The 20,524-nt window shown below is 44.0% G+C and overlaps 1 protein-coding gene and 1 long non-coding RNA gene across 7 annotated transcripts in view; one reads left to right on the top strand and one right to left on the bottom strand.

Moving 5' to 3' along the window:
* The window catches only part of CNTN3 (contactin 3), a 94,219-nt gene extending 77,749 nt beyond the window's left edge, over positions 1–16,470 (top strand). For both annotated transcript variants that reach the window (XM_017747244.1, XM_017747243.1), the window contains 12 exons: positions 662–789; positions 2,146–2,321; positions 4,890–5,007; positions 6,139–6,297; positions 6,384–6,533; positions 7,381–7,451; positions 8,298–8,532; positions 8,677–8,792; positions 9,423–9,609; positions 12,722–12,834; positions 13,769–13,937; positions 14,488–16,470. In XM_017747244.1, coding sequence (XP_017602733.1) covers positions 662–789; positions 2,146–2,321; positions 4,890–5,007; positions 6,139–6,297; positions 6,384–6,533; positions 7,381–7,451; positions 8,298–8,532; positions 8,677–8,792; positions 9,423–9,609; positions 12,722–12,834; positions 13,769–13,937; positions 14,488–14,591 — 1,726 coding nt within the window. In that variant the 3' untranslated portion in view covers positions 14,592–16,470. The remainder of the gene's footprint in view (positions 1–661; positions 790–2,145; positions 2,322–4,889; positions 5,008–6,138; positions 6,298–6,383; positions 6,534–7,380; positions 7,452–8,297; positions 8,533–8,676; positions 8,793–9,422; positions 9,610–12,721; positions 12,835–13,768; positions 13,938–14,487) is intronic.
* Positions 13,877–20,524, bottom strand: part of LOC108449877 — a 114,779-nt gene continuing 108,131 nt past the window's right edge. For 3 of the 5 annotated variants that reach the window (XR_001866167.1, XR_001866165.1, XR_001866166.1), the window contains exons 3-8: positions 20,286–20,381; positions 19,004–19,125; positions 18,603–18,801; positions 17,184–17,240; positions 14,447–14,605; positions 13,877–13,981 (exon numbers count right to left, since the gene is read on the bottom strand). This is a non-coding gene — a long non-coding RNA (uncharacterized LOC108449877). The remainder of the gene's footprint in view (positions 13,982–14,446; positions 14,606–17,183; positions 17,241–18,602; positions 18,802–19,003; positions 19,126–20,285; positions 20,382–20,524) is intronic. The other 2 variants (XR_001866168.1, XR_001866169.1) reach the window with 2 other exon arrangements.

The following is a 20,524-nucleotide window of genomic DNA, read 5'->3' as shown; positions in this document are numbered from 1 at the left end:
AAAGAGGGAGTCAAACCAGCCTTACCTGTGCATCCCTCCAGTGCTGCTGCCTGGGATGTCACCTCTGCTGTGGGGATGTTGCTGCTCCTCTGCCCCTACCAGTGCTGTGGGTTTTCTGCTGTCTACATCTTGTATAAGCACCTTCCTGCTTGTTCCATGCTCTCACTGGGGGAGGTTGTGTGGGGTGAAGGGAATTTTCTGTCCTGCAAGTCCTTCACAAAGGAAGTTCATGAACAGTCCTATAGAGTTGTCATGGTAATCACAGTGATTTCAAAGTTGCCGTGCAAGATTGCCTGAGGTAAACAACAAAAGAGCTGAAAATTATTCCAGTTCCAGTTGGTGCAGATGAAAAAGATGGAGTTCATGTGGGATTTCTCTCTTTCACACACGTACATATGCCCACATCTCTAAAACATTGGTTACTGGTGTCCAAAATAACACATCCAAAGTAATGTGTGGGTTCAAGTTTGTTGCGTATTGTCAGTGAATGATCACAACATTTTCAAACCCCAGGTTGGAAATTGTCCTGGTTTCAGCTGGGACAGAGCTCATTTTCTTCTTAATTGCTGATACAGCTTAATAGGTCTGGGATAACAGTAAGGTATTAAAGCCTTCTGTCTAAAAGTGCTGCAACTTTCAAAATCTCCTCATCATTTTTTAGGATCACACTATTAAAGGATGGAGGACTGAGGATAGCCAACGTGACCAAGGGGGATGCTGGCAGCTACACGTGCCTGGCAACAAACCAGTTTGGAACAGCCAGGGGCTCCACCAACTTGATAGTTACAGGTGGGTGAGCTGGGACAGAGGGGGATGGACCTGGAATTGCAGACTCAGGAGTCTGCAGTGATGGGGTAGAATGTAAAAAGTATGAGAAGTTATTTATTTAATGTATAAAGATAAAAGGATGGCTGTTACAGCTCTTTTATTAGTTGAAAGGAGAGACACCGAGGGATTTTTTTGTCTTTGACAAAGATATTTCTCAGATGTGAGGGAGTTCTGAACACTTCCCTCCCTCCTCTCACTTCTCTAAACACTAAATAGTGCAATTATGCTTTTAGGTTTGTGGGGGTTTTTAATTTGTTGTGAAAAAAACATGTCAATCAAAAAAAATCTTGGAGGTAATTTTATATTCCAGTTGAAAATCTGTTTAGCCCAAAGGAGGTTTAAATGGTGTTTGCTTTTGGAAAAAGATGTGGTGGAAACTCCAGCTGCAGGGGAGCGTTCAGGGACTCCATGGGCAGTAGAACACAGTCTTGAATTTTATCCAGAAATGTTGTTCAGAGAGATCTTGCCCCTTCCTCCAAGTCATCCATTCCTGGCTGCTGGCTGAGACACTGGATGAAAAGAGACAGGAGTTTGTGAAGTTTATCTGAAAAATGTCTTCTCTCATAATGTTCTTCTTCAAAGATTTTAATATCTGAAAGATTTTCCAATCTCAGAATTATCTAATATCCCACTGCATTACATATCCTATATATCTCATAGGTCCAAACAGAATTACTTTGTTCAGTGGATTAACAGCTTCATGTTTTCAGCCTGTGCTCCTAAATGATTCACATCCCTTTATGTACAGATAACAGAATTATATACAGAGGATTCCTACAATTAAATTTTATTTTTACGGTATTTACGGTAGCTGAAATTTTTCTCTGTTAATGTGATTCTGGAATAACAAACAGCTCTTCTTGATGACACTGTTTATGTTCTGTGTGATGCATGGACCCAAATATCCAGTGTGTTCTTCCTTAAGTGGATTTCCTCCAGGTTCTGGGGTTTTTTTGGTTCTTCCCTTACTCCCACCTCTTCATGTGCACAGTGGCTGCTGCTGCTTCCTGCTCCAGAACACGAGTGGGATTGCTGAGAGCTCTGGGGTGGCAATTCCTGCCTGTGGATTCAGCTTTGTGGAGTGGATTGGCTGCACCCAGCAGGCTCAAATTCACCTTTCCAGTGTCCAGCAGCTCCTGCTGGGAAATGCAGGGACACAAAGCTCCAGCAAAAGGGGTCAGGCAGCATTCCCAGCCCAGCTGCATCACTGGAAGCGGCTGTCATTGATCACATCCGAGGAACATGGGGGGATATCAGTGGCAGGCAAAGCTCAGCAATGCAGAAAAACCCAATCACCCATATTTGTGCTCCCTGCAGAGCCAACCAGGATCACCTTGGCACCTTCCAACATGGATGTGACCGTGGGGGAGAGCGTTGTGCTGCCCTGCCAGGTGCAGCACGATCCCCTGCTGGACATCAGCTTCACCTGGTACTTCAACGGGACCCTCACGGACTTCCAGAGGGACGCTTCTCACTTCGAGAAGGTTGGAGGGGTGAGCTGCAAACACCTTCTCTTCACTTGCCTTACAGCTCTAGCCAGCACGAACTTCTTTTTTCCTCATGCTAAAAATTAAGATGTTTCTCTTTTGAGAATTCTCTTCTGTGTTGAAAGGAAACCATCCCCTGGCCCAGCTTGCTGCCCGTCACTCGTTTTTCTTGTGCCCTGTGTTTTAGACCTGAAGTTTTTAAGTTCTTACCTCTTAGAATCCGTTTCTATGCGATTTTCCTCAGGATCACATGAAACACAGCAATGATGGGCAAAGGAACCTGACACAAACCAATTTGTCATGAGGGATTTTATAGCCTGTAGACATTCAGGGGCTTTGGTTTTTTAAGCTCTTATTTGTGTGAAGAGGAATTTGAGCTCGTTAGTAGAAAACTTCACACGTTACCAAGAGATCCATGAGAATATTTCCTGGGCTTTGTATCACATTGAGGTCAGTGCAATAATTCCATCTGGAGTTACATGCAGATCATGGTGAGTAAATAATCCTAAATATGTTCTAAGCCTTCCAGTAGTTACAGTGTGGATTTATTAAATGAAAACACCATTGCAGAAACAACTTCAGCTTTCTTGGTTGGAAGATACTTATTTTTTTTGATGGATAGATTTCCATGTACTGATGTCTGGGAGGTCCCCGTCACACAGGCCTGAGGTCTCCAGCATCTCTTTGCTATTGGGATGTTCTGGGAGCACCACCTGGTCTTCCAGATGGTTGGAAAACTGTGGGATGTGAGGCTGTCTTTCTGCTTCTTGGGGTGTTTTGTTAGCCAGGTGATTTATACAAAGAGCATGGCAGACCAAGCAGGTGCCCAAATTCTGAGCAGACTTGCCCCAAAACTGGGGATCGCCAGCACTGGCTGGGGTTGTTCTGCAGCCAGGACAGGAAAAAGGAATTCCAGCAGCTGTTCCTACTGCATGGAACACTCTGTATTTGTATTCCAGGCAGCAGGGGGAAGGGAAGAAGGTGATTCCACGGTCACCTGGGCTTGTCCACCCTGCCAAAGGCTGGATCTGACCAGGCAGGAATGTGATACCCGATGGAAAGGGAGGGTCTTGCAGGGGGGCTTCCTGCTGCTCCCCCAGTCCCTTGAGAGTCTTCCCAAATCACCACAAATAACTGAAATGCAGTGTTAACACTTTGCTGGGGTTTATTTCAAGTAAAACTGTTCTATTTGAAGCCCCCTCCCCCCTTTGTTGAGTTGTCTCAAATTGAGTTTGCTGAAATGAGTTCGTGTAGGACGTGATTTGCTTGCATTCACTGCTGGTGTTGGGCATTCCCTGAATATCCACTTCCATTCAAGTAGATGGATTTTAGATTGCTTTTGACTCAACTTTTAATTTATTGTAAGCAATCAGCACTGAATTGTCCTGCAAACAACTTCCATCTGTGCTTTCACAGAAGACCAGGCACACACATGGAAGGGAATCAGGCAGAACTGGCTTCAGTTCGTGTTGAATAAAGAATTGAGACATTGTAATGCTGAAACAAAGAAAAACAACCAAATGTTTTGAAAGGTTCATTTTTTTTTTCTAAGACTAAAATAAACCTCAAAGTCATGTCTTTGCCTTTCTCCCAAGCTACTGTTTGCCCCTGAATCAGTGGCCAAAGTAGCTAAAAATACCCACAAATAGGGTTCTGCTCTTGAAGAAAATGCTGCTTCTCCAGAAAATTAAAATTTAAAAATATATTTTAAAAATTAAAATCTGACTGAGGCATTTTTCACCTGGAAAATTCAATTGGAACAGAGTTAAAGCAGAAATTCAACTGACACAAAGGGGAGATCTGTTTTTTTAAGGGACACTGTCTACCAAAGGTTTAATGTCAAATTCTGTGTTCACTGATGTGGAAAACAAGCAGTACACAAAGAGCCCGAATATCATATGAAGTTACAGTTTCATTCAAGTTTTATTTCTGTTTCCCATGATCCAGGAAATAACCACATGCTGTGATCTGAGAGAGAACAATGGGGGAAAAAGTACTAAAGATTAAATACTCAATGAAAAGCAAAGAATAGAACTTAGGCTTGTAAAATGGGAAATACAGCCTGAACTGTGCAACCTTTAAAGGAAAGTGTGCTCACAATAACCTGTAAAATAGACTGAATTCAACTTTGTCTTTCTACATATTCCAACTCCTTAAAAACCTGTCATAACCTGACTTAAAAATTCCAGATAAAAACCCCATGAATTCTGTCTTGAAATCAAATGGGTAATAGCCACAGAAAGCACATTTCTCTCTTTTTAGGGCTTTGAGACAAATGGTCACAGGAGCCTGAGGTCATTGGGGGTTCTGGGCAGGAGATGTGTTCCCAGTGTGAGCTCGCCGTGTTGGAGCTCACTTCTCCCAAAAAAGGGACACTACCTCATGTTTTTTGGGAAAATGCTCCCAGACAACAAACCTGGAGCAGTTGATGGGCAATAATTTGCTGTCCTGGTCACTGCAATGCAGCTTTTGAGCAACTTCACACTTTTGGTGGATTTCTTTTCCCTTTGCAAAGAAAATGTTAGACTGCAAGGGTGGTGCATTTGCATTAATGAATGCTCTGTATTCCCACAGAGTGCATCAGGTGATTTAATGATCAGGAACATCCAGCTGAAGCACAGTGGGAAGTACGTGTGCATGGTGAAGACAGAGGTGGACAGTGTGGCCTCTGCTGCTGACCTCATCGTGCGAGGTACATCCCAGCCCAGCTCCAGGGTCATGTTTTCCACCTTTTTTATATTGTAGGCTGTAGAAACAACTGATGTTGGAGGTTACAGAACCAGTCCATGGCTTGAATGGTGTGATGAATGACTGTGAGTTGAATTATGTCATTCTGACCTGCAGCTAGGGAGAATTACAGCTCAGGCTTTGGGTGAAGCCTGATTTTCCCAGAGGAATGAAGAGCTGGAGGTTATAATAGTGACTTCACATCTTTTTTCACTGCCAGTCCTTGAGGTCACTGACAGGAGGGAACTCACTGGCAGCTCTGAGGCAGTTGCTGCCTCTGCAGACTGAAGTGTTGGGGACTCCAGAATCCTTCCTGGGAAATGGCAGTTCTGCCAGAGGCCAGGAGAGGCTTTGTCCTAAGGTTTAAATCCTATAGTGCAGAATTATTCCTTTTCATTCCAAGCTGGAATGTTCACAGTTGAGCCAGAATTGTGGCTTTCCTTGCTGATGTTACAGCTATGGTCATTGCAAGGTAAAAGCTTTGATCTAGGAAAGCACATTATGTGATCAGCAGTTACTCAATATATTTTAAAATATGTCAGATATTTTTCTCATTGTTAATGCACTGTTACTCATTTCAAGCCCCTTTGCTGGTGCAGATGAGACAAAACCCAACATTCTGGCCAGGAAATGGCCGGAAATGAGGATTTTCCAGAAGGCAGCAGGAAGTTTGTGTGACTGAATTGCTGCATGGGGTTCTGGTCAGATGTGCTGAAAAATTGTTGCAGTGCATTGTATGGTAAAGAAGTTGTAGATAAAAAGTTGACAGACTACAGAGATGTATCTGTAGATTAAAGAGGACATTTAGGACTAAAGGAAAAGACATTGGAAAGAGAGAGAGATGTGCTGAACAAAGGTTCTTGGTAAAAAAAACCAAAACCCAGTCATCTGTTCTGCCCTTGAGAGTATTTCAGGTTGAAATAGTCAGAGTTAAGTTTAGTGAATGTAAAACAGTAATTAAAAGTGTTCTTATTCCAGTCTGAATTGTTTTCCTCCTCCCTGAGGAAGAAAAAACAGGAATCCATCCTGCTGGTAGTGATTCCCAGGGTGCTTCAGGGCTTCACCAAACACTGCCTGGTTTTCCATCCGATTCCAGGCTCTCCTGGGCCCCCCGAGCACGTGAAGGTGGAGGAGATCACGGACACCACAGCTCAGATCTCCTGGCAGGAGGGCACAGACAACCACAGCCCCGTGACCACCTACACCATCCAGGCAAGGACTCCCTTCTCCGTGGGCTGGCAGCGAGCCACCACAGGTGAGCACAATTCCCGTCCCAGGCTCTGTGGGAACATCTCTGGCACCCTGTGCCTGACTTTCCTTTTCCCTTTCTCTTCTTCGTAGTTCCGGATGTCATCGATGGGAAAACCTTCACAAGCACAGTAGTGGATTTAAATCCTTGGGTTGAATATGAATTTCGTGTAGTTGCCAGTAACAAAATAGGAGGTGGAGAACCTAGTTTGCCCTCAGAAAAAGTAAGAACTGAAGAGGCAGGTTAGTGGGTCCTTCTATTTGTTTTTAATTCAAGAATCTTGAATATTAACAAAGAAAAGGAGTGTTATCTTTGGCTCTTTGCAAACAAGCTTGGAGTTGCCATTGGATATAAAAGCCTGTAACAAGTTTGTTCATATTTTTCCATTTAGCTGTGAGACAGTTTGTGTTGCATTACTGAACATCACAGAAGCATAACATCTAAATCCATTTAAACTCTGTGCACTGTGCCAAAATCTGCCAGTTCAGGCAGTGCTGCAGAGTCTGAAGGTATAAATGGATGGAAAGAGGTTAATTTTGACAGGGGATTTTCATTGCTGGTGTTTGATCAGTGAAACCCTTCCGTGTTACAAGCACGTGGCTCAGAAGAACCCATCAATTAAAACCCCAGTTCACTTGGAATGAGGCCATTTCCCAATTCATCTGCATAACATCCCTGGAAGTGTTCAAGGACATGGAATTCTGAGCAGCCTGGTCAGTGGAAGGTGTCCTGGAACAAGGTGATCTTTAAGGTCCCTTCCAACCCAGGCCATTCTCTGAGTTAACTCTATTAAAAAATGAAGCTTGTCTCCAGTTTTGAGAAGTTCTTAAACACAGCATACCTGGTGTAATCTGTGAGCTGCTGAGGTTCTCCAGGTGCTCAGAGGAACCCTGGCCTGGCCCAGGGAAAGGTGAATGTGGGACAGGGCTGGGGCTTTCCAGGACTGCCCCTCCTACCCCAAAAACATTTTCTCTGGTTGCAAAGGGAGTATGAATATGGGTTAAATTCAGAGCTTGAGGCTGATGTGATGTGTTCTCTTGTGATGCGATGTATTCTCTGTGCAGACGTCTCTGCATTTCCTTTCCACAGTTCCCGAAATTCCCCCATCTGAGGTCAGTGGGGGAGGAGGCAGCAGATCTGAGCTGGTCATAACGTGGGATGTAAGTTTGCTGGCGAGCAGTTTCCTTCACAGAACTTTTTTCTTTCTTTTCTTTCTGCTCTCTCTGAATTTCCCTGGCGGCAGCAGCTTCTCCTCTGGGATGTCCGTGTGCTCTGTGCCGTGTGTGGTGTGAGCCCTGGACACTGGACTTTGTTCTTTCACTGCTACACGTCCCTGTGCTGGATGGAAATCCCCAGGGAATTTAGTTTGGCTGGGATTGCTTCTGTTCTCAAACAAATGTTGATGCTAAAAAGGAGGAAGGGGGGCAGGGGAAGAGGAAGAGGGATGGTTAAGGTGAGAAATGGGGCTTTGCAGTGCAGATTTGCAGTTCTTGCTTTCCCACCATTACCCTTGGATGCATGTGCTAACCAATACAATCTCACACTGCTTTGTATTATGTATCCCTTTTTTAATGATTTGAAGAGCTGTTAATATTCTGTTCCTAGCATTGACTGCTCTGTGTGGTTATCTAATCATGATCACATCAGAGGAAGGTTTAAGCCGCTGTATGAAGGTGGTATTGGATTCTCTAATAGCTGACTGAGCAACTATTCATTTTTTATGAACTGTGGATTGATGAAAGAAAAGTTATATTTACTGAAGAGTGTCTTAAAGCAGCATACTTAGTGGAAAACAAAAATGCTACCTGAAAGTTGTTCTCTTCTTGGAATGCAAACCTTAAAGTGGGTCGAAGGGAGCGCGTTTTGCTGTGCTGTAGCAGAGTTAATTGGCTGAGGGGATGCTGCCAAGTGCAGTGCCAGCACCTGCAGCATGTCCACGAGTCTGCTGGCACTTCCCTCCTGCCACATATCCCCATGGCATCACAGATCTGTGTTCTTCTGTCCAGCCCATCCCCGAGGAGCTGCAGAACGGGGAAGGATTCGGGTACGTGGTCGCCTTCCGCCCCTCGGGCACCACGACGTGGATCCAGACCGTGGTCACCTCTCCTGACACCCCCAAATACGTCTTCAGGAACGAGAGCATCCTGCCCTTCTCGCCCTACGAGGTCAAAGTCGGGGTCTACAACAACAAAGGCGAGGGGCCCTTCAGCGCAGTCACCACGGTGTTCTCGGCTGAGGAAGGTACAGCCTTCAGTTTCCCCAAACACTTGCATGAGCTGTTCCAGCAGGGGATCCAGCAGCAGCTGGGGGAGATGAGCTTGGTTTGGATAAGGACAGGTTTGTTTCCACAGTCACCTCTCCCTTGTTGTTGGTTTCCCAATGCAGAGCCCAGCACAGCCCCCTCGGGAGTGTCTGCCCCCAGCCTGTCCTCCTCAGCCATCGAGGTCTCCTGGAGAGCCATTCCCTGGAAGATGAGCAATGGAAGGCTGCTGGGCTATGAGGTGAGTCTGTTGAAATCAAAATATTTTAACTAACAAACCCTATTTATTCAGTAAAATCCACTCCTTTTTGCAAAGGGCCATGGGCCAGAAGCGTCGTGCAGGCTGCAGGACAACCACACAGACTGACCCCAAATCTTGCTCTTCCTGCCCCAGCTACACCCAGAAGGAGGCTAATTCTTTCTGTCTTGGGAAAAAAACCCCACAGAATGAAGTTGTGTTTTGCTTCTTGTGCTGATTGATAGCCATGTGTCTGACATAACTCCAAACTGACTTTTTTCAGAATTACATTCACTTTCAAAGAAACTTTTTTATAAGGTACATTTTTCTGAGCTTTACTTGTTTCCTTTTTAATGAACTAATGCTTTTCCTCTTGTCCTTCTTTGGTTCAGGCAAGATCTAATATTTCAATTGCCTTTTTCACTAAAAAGAGCAGCAAGTGTGAGAAGCAGCTGGATAGGAATATTTTATTTTTGCACAGTAAACATATTTCTGAAACTTTAATGTATTTCTACCTTTTTCAGCTGAAGGGAAAAAAAAACCCCACTTAAAAGAGTCTGAGTACAACGCTGTGGGTGAACAGCCCAGCCCGTTCCATGCAAGATTTAAATGGGTTTGGTTTTTATCTCCTAGGTTAGGTACTGGAATAATGGCCAGAAAGAAGAATCTTCAAGCAGGGTAAAAGCTGCAGGGAATGAAACATCAATAAAAATCACAGGCTTGAGGAGCAACTTGGCTTATTACACAGCTGTCCGTGCTTACAACAGCGCTGGAGCAGGGCCCTTCAGTGCCACTGTCAATGCCACCACCAAAAAGCCACGTGAGTATCTCAGATTAAAGTGGGGAGAGGCAGAATGCTGTGGCAGCACTTGGAGGGGGAAGAAGAATAAGGGCATTTTAATCACAGTATGAGTGACCCTAATTTCCATACAGTCACCCAAACAAAGCACAGAGCTTCCACCCTCTTCTTCAGCAGGGTGAGTAAAACCCAGCTATTCCAGGGGAGCCCAAGGAAGATCTGAAATTCCTGCACAGAACCTTCATTATGCTGCTAATGACTGGAAGAAGTTGAAATGAAAAATCTCTGTTATTTAGAAAGGGGGGAAAAAAAGGAGACTTGTTGAATTTTTCAGTGTTCTATAACATATTTATAAGTTCTCTAGGGCATGGCTTTTGAAATGCAATGAACCTCCTGGAGTTCATGCAAAACAATCCTTCATGTCCACTGTTCCCCCTTGAACAAATTGCTCAAGAGGCCACTTTGCTGCTGCTAAGGCCAAATTAAGCTGGAGAACAGATTGTCAGAGGCTGCACTAATTCTTCTACAAGTGGAAATATTTTTAGTGTGCTCCTCTGTTGTAGTACAACTCAGAATCAGGGTCATCGGTCTTCAAGTGTTTCTGTCAGAGGCACAGGAACACACAATTAAATCTGGCTGAAAGGTCAAATTCCCTGCAATAGTCATTAACATCCCCCGAGCAGACGGAGTTGTATCATTAATATTATGAAATAAGCTAGTTTATCAGAAATTATTATATGCAAATATGAGTGTCAGTCTGTCACTGAGGACTAAACCAACTCAGATTTGCCAGAGTTTAAATGCATTATATGCACAATTACCATGAACTGGCTGATCTGAAGTGGCTCTCTGCCTGCAGCCTGGACAGGACATGGGAAAAAGAGGTTTTTTTTCTAATTAATCATCTTTGTGGCTGCTCGCTAGAGGTGGTGCCAGGCTGGTCAGCTCAGGGATTTTCAGTCCTTTTTTAGTGTTCCCCCCACTTCTGGGGTGTTTGACTGAGAACTGGGCAAGCCCTGACCCCACTGGTGTAAACAGGATCTGGATCAGTCCCTTGGTCAAGTTGCTGCTGTTTGGAGTAATTAAAAAGGAAAATTAATTGCATTTTGTCCATGGGTCTTTCTGATGAATAAAGGGAGCAAAACCATTGCAGTGCAGGGTAATGTCAGTCTGACGATATTGATAAATTAGTTGAATTGCTAAGAGAAATAATTCTCTGTGCTACTGCAGTAGGAACTGATTTTTCATTCAAATGTGTGATTTTTTAATCAATCCTGATTTCTAATTTAATTTGAATATTTATGATTGGTGTGGTTTTCACTGTGAAGGATTTACATTCCCCCACAGGACCTACCCAGATACATCTCAGAAACTCTTGCCATATCAAGAAATACAAATAGTTCAGTTCCATTGGCAGTGTATTTCAAAGTTGAAAGTGAGCCTTTGACAATTAAAATATCTTTCTTTTATATTTGAGATATGCATGTTTACAGCCCAGAATAACAAGTGGAGGTTTAAATATTGCTGTGGAAAATGCCAGGTGAGTGGGGAAGACTTGCCTAAGTTGTTACAATTATTTCATATTTAGAAAGTCTTCAAATAAACCCCAATGTTCTGTCCATCAGCTCTAACTCTGAGAACTGCTCCAGTCTGAGAGCAGCTTTCAGCACCTGAGGAGGCTCAGAAATCCCTGCAGCTCCCTGGACATGTCCTGATGTGACTTGAGGATCAGAACCTGCCACAAATGAAGTTCTGAACTCTGATGATTGCTGGAGATTTTGGTGTCTGCAGCAAATTGGAGCCTTCTGAATCCCACAGACAGAGGCTTACAGTTTTATATATAATTGCTCCTCATTTTTTCCACGTCATCTTAATATTTTGTTGTGGATTTCAAGGATGACTCATTTCTTTTGAAATTCAGCTTTAATATCTCAGTGTGAAAACTACTCATACATGCTGTAACACTTCATTCTCAGGAGTGAAACAATCTCCTCTTACATCTACAAGAAGTGGTTATTATTAGAACACCAGGTTAAATCTTCCTCAGTACATAGAACAAGATAAATAGTGCAAAAAAAATAGCTGTGGGTGGTTGTTTGACTTGGGAATAATTTTTTTAAGTCTCACTCTTACACTTTTTCTTCTGTTTTTTGACTATAATCGGGTGGGGTTTTGATATGTCTGCTTGTGAAAAGAAGGCAGGGAACCTCCTGTGTGAAAGAATTCAAAAGAGAAGGGAAGAAAAGAGGAAAACCCTATAAGCACATGGATGCAAGTGTTCAAAACCACTCTCAGTGCTTAAACCTGGAACCTCCAGCATCAAAGCACAGCTCAGTCCACCTAAGCAGCAGTTGCCTCCACTAGGTGACAGCAACAGTAAATTGTTTTCCTTAACACATTTAGAAAAGATTTTAATCATTGATTGTGTCACTGCAGGACCCATGTGCTGGGAAACCAACCTGAGGTATTTTAAGAGGTTTGTGCTTCCCTGAAAGCTTGGCAGCCCCAAGGTACATGAAGGGGCAGAGCCCAGAGCATGCAGCTGCTTTGCAAATGACAGGCTAGGGTTGCTAATGAACAAAAAATCCCAGTAGGTTTCCTCGGCCAAACCCCCTTGAATGGCACAGTTCAGAACCACAACTTGGGTTGGAAGAACCAACAGAAAAACAACTTCCTATATTTTACATAACATCTTAATGTAAATCAAACATAGTGGGTAAATGTGAATATTCACTGAGACTAAATGTGTCTAAAAATCTATTGTGAAGAATTTTCTTATTGTTGGCACTGTACTAAAACTAGAAATTCTCTGTTACCATCATTAGAGTTTGTTCTAATTAATCACCCGTGTCCTGAGGCACATGCTTCTGTCTGGCTGTACTGAATGGTGCACCATCAACAGATACTTCAACTTCAGAAACAGCATTTATGTTTATGTGCCATTCTGGTTTTTCCCTTCCTTCCTTCCTTCTGTTTGTGGAATTTAGCCTCTGAACCATAACGTGCACAGACAGGAGCCTGCGCTGGAGTTGCTTTTGCATCTGAAATGTAATGACAGCCAATTACCTGAGCTGGTGATTAAATCACTGATGCCAATTAAATTAAAGCTGTGCTTTTTGTTGTGTATTTGAAGCACCCAGCCAACCTCCAGGAAACGTGGTGTGGAATGTCACAGACTCCAGAGTTATCCTGAGCTGGGAGGAGGTCAGAGCGATGGACAACGAGTCCGAGGTCACAGGGTACAAGGTCAGTGGGGACAGAGCTGGGAGCAATCTGGAGCTGATATTTTCTTGTCTGTTTGCACATTCAGAGGCTGCCCAATACCACCCCTGAACCATTTCACTGGGGTCTCCTTTTTAGGGATTTTAAATCATGCTCTTAACCATGTCTCACCGTTAATACCCACTAATCCCTTTGCCTCCCCATGCTGGCATTGCTCAGCTCTTGGGATCCCACCCACACCTGGATCTTAAAACATTTAAACACTTACCACATCTATAACACTTATTTTAAATGTGTAACACTTGCCCAAATGGATAAAACTTGGAAAGAAACTAAAAAGATTCAGCCCGCTGGATGTAGCTTCCATTGCTGGCCAGGTACATTTATTATATATTACCACATGTATATTAAACTGATATTTTTAAACCCCTTCTCCTCTTAACCTGCTGTGGGCCATGCTCATTTCCCTGACAGAAATTACACTGTTGCATCTGCTCTAAATCTGATGAGCACACAAACGGGGAAGTATTTCAATATGTCATAGAAGTGTGTGTAAAAGAATAGCTGAGGCTGTTCCTGATAAGCTCTGTACAGCTGGATCCCAGATGATATATTCCTGCATAAAAGATTCAGGCTGAAGATCTGATTACCCACTGAGTCGTACTGACAAGAAATACATGTTTACAGCTTGTTCCAGTGTCCCACCACCCATTATTTCATATTATTGTAATAAAAATAATATATAATACATATTATCATTCATCGTGCCATTTTAAATTAAATCTGGAATAAAAGCCCTTGACTGATGTTCCCTTCTTCCTTTACACGTAATTCTGCCCTGGCATATTAACCAAAAATCAGATCTTTTCTTTCATCCCATCACTTGTAAAAGCTGGAGCCTTGTTTGTAAGGGACTGAGAACAGCCAGGGCAGGTGCTGAGGGTGTCCTGTGTTGCAGGTTCTGTACAGGACCAGCAGCCAGGGCAGGGTGAACGTGCTGACCACGGACACGACGACGGCCGAGCTGTGGCTGCAGCTCAAGGACGATTATTTTATAGAGGTCAGAGCAACCACTGAGGGGGGAGATGGCAGCAGCAGCGAGCAGATCCTCATCCCCAGACTAGCCAGTAGGTTGAACCACTTTCCTTTGTCTCAGCTTGTCTTTGCTTCCCTTCATGATGGGGGAAAAAAAATAAAAGTAATGCTTAGACGTCGTGTGGTAATAAGGTAATAAAAAGGAAAGCAATTAGAAGTCTTCATGCCCTTATGCATGGCAAATACCATTCTATTGAACTGGTAAATTACCATGTAAATTGGTATTAAAAATGTTAAGTTTTCTACTTTTTCCCTTTTTTTGAAAAAAGAAAATATTACTTTGAAAGTAGAATCACAGAATCATTAAGGTTGGAAAAGACCTCTAAGATCATGGAGTCCAACCTTTGACTAAACACCACCTTGTCAGCTAAACCAGAGCACGAAAGCCATTCATGGTCACAGCATTTTGCAAGGCATTTCTGAAATTTTTAAATATTTACTGTATTTTTTAAAATCTCTATTGCTTGTAAGAACTAAAAACAAAATTACAGTAATTTTTGCTTAGCGTCTAGGAGGGGTAATAATGTGGCACAGCACATACTCACACTTTCCTTTAATCCTGAGCCTTTTCCTTTGTCACAGGTATGGATGCAAGAGGTTCTGCTCCATCAGTCTTGAGTATCTTCAGTGTCTCCAGCTTCTTAGCAACAGTATTCTCCTTGACCATTAATTCCGTGTTGTGCTGATACATTTGCATTTGCTGGGAAAAACAGAAGGAATTGGTTACTAAAGTGCTTTTTTTAAAAAAAACCTGCAGTGGTTAATGCATGTTTTTTCTTCTATCCTGATGTGTTTTTAAATTCTTTATATTTCACTGTAAGTTGAAGTAAAAATACCATGTAAAGTTTAGCAAATCCTTTAAAAAGGAATCTAAAATGCCTTAATACTTGAACCAAAGGAGTTTACATGTTACATACTTCAGATACAGTGTGAGAGAGAGGGGGAGGGATGGCGCTGTGAGGTCAGGGCTATGAGGAAGAGCGAGAAACTCCATTTTTGCAGCTTCACTGAATTGTTCTGGGTCTGTTCTGCATTGTTAAAATGACATTTGACATGGAGAAGATGGAGTCAGGGACGTGGCTGTTACCAGTCCGAGGGCAGCACAGCTCCCATGTGGCTGCTCTCAAGGCAGGGCCATCACCCAGGAGGTTTGGATCATTTTCCTGCTGCCCTTTGTGGGAGTTACTCTGAATGGAGCAAGGAATCCCAGCTGGGAGCAGGGCAAAGGCCCTGCTGCTCCTGAGAAATGATCTCCCAGCTGTTTCAAGGAAGCCTCTCAGCAGATGTTTGTGCTCCTTTTCAGCCACCCACCCTTCATCAATAAATTCTGAAGTTCATTTCCTCATCTCCCCACCTTACCTTTCTTAACCAGTTTCTTTGATCATAACCAAGCTCTCCCACCTTCAGGATGGTTTGATTGCCCTCCTGCCAGTGTTTCAGGAGCAGAAGTGCCCAGCTGGCAGCATGGGTGACATGCAGTGGCACCATGGCCTTATGAAGAGGGACAGCCACCCCCTCCCTCCCTCCCTCGTGATGTGGTGCTCCCAGACCTGCAGCTCCAAACTATCTCGCTCCTTTATCTGCAGCCCCAAACTATCTCGCTCCTTTATCTGCCACACTGCACCGTAAACACCCTGAATTCAGAGTTAGAGCCAAACCTCTCCTTCCTGCTGCTCTTTAACCAGTTCTGAACTGTTCCACCTGCTCTGGCTCTCAGCTGCACCCCACCACTGTCACATGATTCTGGGGAGTTCATGGCAATACTGCAGGATACAATAAAAAATGATACAACCACACTTCAGGCTTGCTATTGGAGAGAAATCTGTGCTTTCTTCCGTAGCAGTAAATTAAAGATCCATTAAGCCTGGTCCATTTGACTTCTAGAGTTGTGGCTTTAGTGAAATCAGCCTTTAGACACCTTTTAGAGAGGTGGCAACATCCCTGTTCCAGCATGTTCACATGACATAAAGCGTCTCCTCAACGCCTGCGGCTTGTTTTAAGCTTCACAATACTGTCACACCACACAGAGCTGCAAAGGGAGAGCCAGGATTAATGGAATGATGGTGGCACTGTAGAAAGAACACCTTGGTACACATTCAGCTGGCAAATGAGCTGATGAGCTCCAGATGAGACAATGTGCTGCTGAGGTAAGCAAGAGCTGTAAATACTGTACATAGAGAGCTATAAATGACTTTGTTGCTTTTCCATGTGGCTGACCAGTGTTGTTTTCAGACACTTGCAAACAGGGGGGTGGGTGGGACGTGGCAATACGGGTGTTCCTAGTGAGTAAATAGTTACGCTTCATGCAACAAAGGGTGACTCTTGTTTCACAAAATTCTAGTCCAGGTTCCTGTACTGCCCATTTTTTCACACACTCACATTGTATTATTGTTTGATTTCTAGTTCTATATCTCCATGAGATACGTACCCAGTACCTTGTTTCATATTGAAAAGGTTGAAATTTACCCTTGAACTTCCAGTTGTGTGTGTATCCTATGGTTATCTGTATGCATTTTTTTCTATTGGTCTAATAAAATATTTATTACATTGAGGGATAATAGAATATCTCAAAGTGTTATTGCTTGTTCCTGTTACATATTTGTGCATGCTGGGGGTTTAATACATCTAAAAATGGTTTCTGAGCTCAGGCTTCTGAGCTGTACCTCTGCCCACAGGTTTGCAGGAGGATGGACAAAAATCCACCTCCCTTTCCCTGGCTTCATTCCCCATCTATCCAATCAGGCTGTTTCCTCTTCCCTAAAGCAGAAAAAATCCCCAGTGTAATTATACTGAAGAAGACTTAGTTTTTTATAATCTAAATACACTTAATTCAGTGTATTGCTGTTAAGCATTAAATTGCAGCTTCTGTTTGCTGTGCAGTTGCCTTTTCCTTGGGAGCACAGGCACAGCACAACTATGTAAAGTTTTTAAAGTGTGGATTCTACCTGCATAATAGGGAGCTGATCCAGAAGCTGCAATAAGGGTTAATAATGATCCAAGTGTGTACATAAGACTGAAGTAATTTTTCCTGAGTAAATCAGGCTTTTTCCTTTCAGATGGTTGTAGGTGGACAGTCCAGCTTTCCTCTGCCTCCCCCAGCATCTAGATTAGGCTTCCTTGAAACTCATCTCTCTCTCTTCCTCATACCATGTTTATGCAGCTCAGGGTTGTTTGCCTTACTAGAAGTGACTTGGTTCTCCAGTGAATTGATAAAAAACCAGTTGTCATTGGGAAAGTGCAGGAGTACAAGGTGGAGAAGCAGTAAGGGATAAGCCTACCTGTTGCAGGCATTTCCAGAGCAGCTCCTGTGACCATCCAAAATTAGCAACTCAGTCCTGGGGTGAAAAAAAAAAGGCAAGAAAAAAATATTAATAATGAAAAATGTGAATAGAATCGCTTGTACAACGAGAACTGCAGGTGGTGGGGAAGGTGGGTCTGCCATTCCATTGGAATTGTGCTTCCCTAAAAATAACCAGCGCTTTGTCACAACTAATATTTGAAATCTCATAAGGAAGAATGGTAGGCTTCAGTCATAGCTTTAAAAATTGCATTCTTTTCAATTCCCCATCCAAAACCAGAGCTCTATTCTAAAGCCTGAATTTCTCAGAGGTACGTAGAATAAGAATTTTTTTAAAAGCCCAGCTTTTTCTTTAAACAGTTTACTGTGGGATATGTTACAAGCACGCAGGATCCTCTATGAATACAAAACGAGTTAAAAACTCATATCACTTCAGCCCAAAGAAATACTGGAGATCTCCATTTTTGACTTAATTTGCCTTTCAGTGGTGGCAGGCAGACGTGGGCCGTGCCTGTCAGGTTATATATGTTATATCTTAATAACAGGCACTAAAGCAAGCTGTCCAGCACGAGGGAGTGCATTCATCTGACAGCTCTGCCTGAAATAAATAACAGTGGAATATTGTGGAAATGAGTTTGTAAACAGGCCCTGGCTCTCTTAGGGGAAACAACCACCTCGATTGTTTTATGTTAATGCTGTGAACTCCTGAAAAGCAATAAAAAGGGATGTGTTTAGCAGAGAGAGACCTGAGTGTCCTTTGCTGCTGCTTTATCAGGGCTTGATGGATAAAAAGAGGCTTTTGGGATCTGGGAGCTGCCACGGGATGGGGGACGTGGTGCATCTTCAGCAGCTCTGGGGATCGGCCTTGGCCTCTGAGAAAAGGGATTTCCTAAGAATCCCACTGGTCACAGCTTGGGTGTCTGAGGAGGAGGGAGGTGCAGCTGAGGAAAGAGGACAGAATTTCTCTGTGTCCAAGCTGAGCTGCTGCTCAGCAGCCTCAGCAAGCTCTGTTCCACAGTTATTAAAGTCTTACCTTTGGCTTGGCAGTGTTTCCCGAGGTGCCTGAGGATGTGGCCACCTCCCTGGCACCCCTGGGGCATCCCCCCAGGACAGTCCTGTGCCAGCTCTGCCACTGCTCCTTTCTGCTGCTGACAGGTGGTGCCAGAGCAGGGGGATGTCTCTAGGAGATGCCCTCAGAGGGCACCGGTGTCTGTGCACAGGTACTCTGCCACAAACACAGCTCTGTCACTCAAACAGCCCTGTCACAGTCTGGGATCTATTGCCCTGTTTTCCTCTTCGTGACAGGGGCTGTGACTGTTAGTCCTCTGTCCTACCTCACACGAGATGCACCACAGAGTTGCCCCCCAAAACTTTGTTTTTTCAATACAGAGACGCTCACCTTTCCTTCTGTTTGCCCTCTTGCAGAGCCTGAGCTGCCAAGCTGCAGCGTCTGCGCTGCCCTCGTTGGAATTCATCCCCTGCTCTTTGTTTGCTCTGGGCTTGAGCTCTGCTTTCAGACTTCACAGTTTGTGCATGAGTGTTTTAGTATTAGAATTTCACAGGACCTTCATGTGCATCGTTCCTTTGCTTTTTCCATCCTGAAGGGTCAAGAAAACTTGATAAACTTGCTTGGAATTAAATTTCTTTTCTTGAGCTCCTCACTGATCTTTTCGAGGTCAAGAAGTGCCTTTGAAAGTCTTTTCTTTTTTTCAAATGCACAAATACAGGAGACGTGCCTGTAACCCCATGCAGCATTACTGAGACACTTTCTTCCCAATGTACCCAAGATTATTTTCTCACCCTTCAAGAGCATAATTAGTCCTGGGAGGCCTGGACCATGCCTGCTCTTTGTGCTGTGCTCTTCATCCCTTCCCAGCGATTAATTCCCTTTGGGGGGGAGAACATCAAGGCACCGGCAGAGCCTGAAAAAGGAAGAATCAAAAGCATCCCGTTAGGATCCTGTGAAAGGATGCAACTACCACATGTTCATTAATTCAGCCCATGATAATTTAAACTCAAAACAGCTCCTAGGACAGGGTAACAGCCAAATTGTCCATCAGGAAAGAGAAACTTTTGATGGAGTCCAGCTCCTTGCTGCCTGCTCAGCCCCCATCCTCCCAAATCCTGCACTCCTCGGGATGCAGAACTGCCAGAGGAGGGGCAGGGATTCGCTTCCTCGCTCCATTATGAGCCAAGGGTGCAGGGTTGGAATCCCCCAGCAGCACACAGGGAGGGTTTGGATGGCCTTGGTCAAAGGTGGGACCTAAACCCAGCTGCCAAAGTATGTGGCCATTAATGAAAATGCAAAATAAAAGTGATTCCTTTGAACAAAAGCCATGGGCAGCTCTGGAGGAACTCCCTGCTCGGGGAGACACAGGGCCTTGGGAGTCATCTGATCCTGCACAGGGAACCTCCAAGCACAGGTGGGGACATTCCCTGAGGCAACCCTGAACCCTGCTCTGCAGCCCCAAAGAGAGCTGCAGGTGGATTTTTGTCACCTCCAGGGGAGGTGCTGTGGATGTTCCTCTGAGACTGGAGCACCTAAACGTCCTTCCCGAGCCCATTCCTTCTAAAGATGGGATATGGACAGGCAGGAAAGGTGTCCATTGGGATTGCTCTCCCTGGGGAGATCTCTGTTTTGTGCTTGGAGCACCAGCAATGACCTCTTACATCAGGTAAAGACACAAAAAGAAACAAGTCAGAGAAAACATGGGAAAGTCCTGTCTTTCCTGCCGCTGATGATACAAAGAATAAATCATTCTCCCAGGATCTGCAAAGGAGTCAGTCAGAGCAGGACATGTGTTTAACAAGAATCTCCCTCATTAGCAATCCAAGGAGGGCCATGCTTAAGGCAGACAAATAACTTAATTTTTGTCACACTTCCTAACATTGCCACCAAACTGAGGCATTTACAGTCACACTTGTCACAACACTAATTATCTATTTGAATAGCAGAGCTCTCTGCTGATTGAATGAGTTCTGCAGTGAGAGCAGATCATTTCAGCAGCAGCATCTGATCATCATTACTTTTTGGATATAGGATGTAAATAGACTGTAATGACTAAAAATATGGCTTTGGTACCTTGACAGCAGCTTCAGACGAGATGGGGGAGCTTCTGCAGCAGCCAAAAGCATTGGTTCATGGTCTGGAAAACAAAGTCTTGGGGGTTTGTGTTGCCTTGGAAACATGAAAAATAAAGCACCATTAATTACCTATTTTCAAGCAAGCAGAGTATCCAGTGCTGAGGGCCTGATCCCAGGGTAATGAATCCCTCACCCCAATTTCAGCAGACTTCGGCTGATCAATCAGCTCTGCTGAAC

This window comes from Corvus brachyrhynchos, unplaced genomic scaffold (assembly GCF_000691975.1).
Source record: "Corvus brachyrhynchos isolate BGI_N302 unplaced genomic scaffold, ASM69197v1 scaffold91, whole genome shotgun sequence".
NCBI classification, from domain to species: domain Eukaryota; kingdom Metazoa; phylum Chordata; class Aves; order Passeriformes; family Corvidae; genus Corvus; species Corvus brachyrhynchos.
Note: the sequence above shows the minus strand (reverse complement) of the source record. Positions and strands in the feature narration are given on the sequence as shown.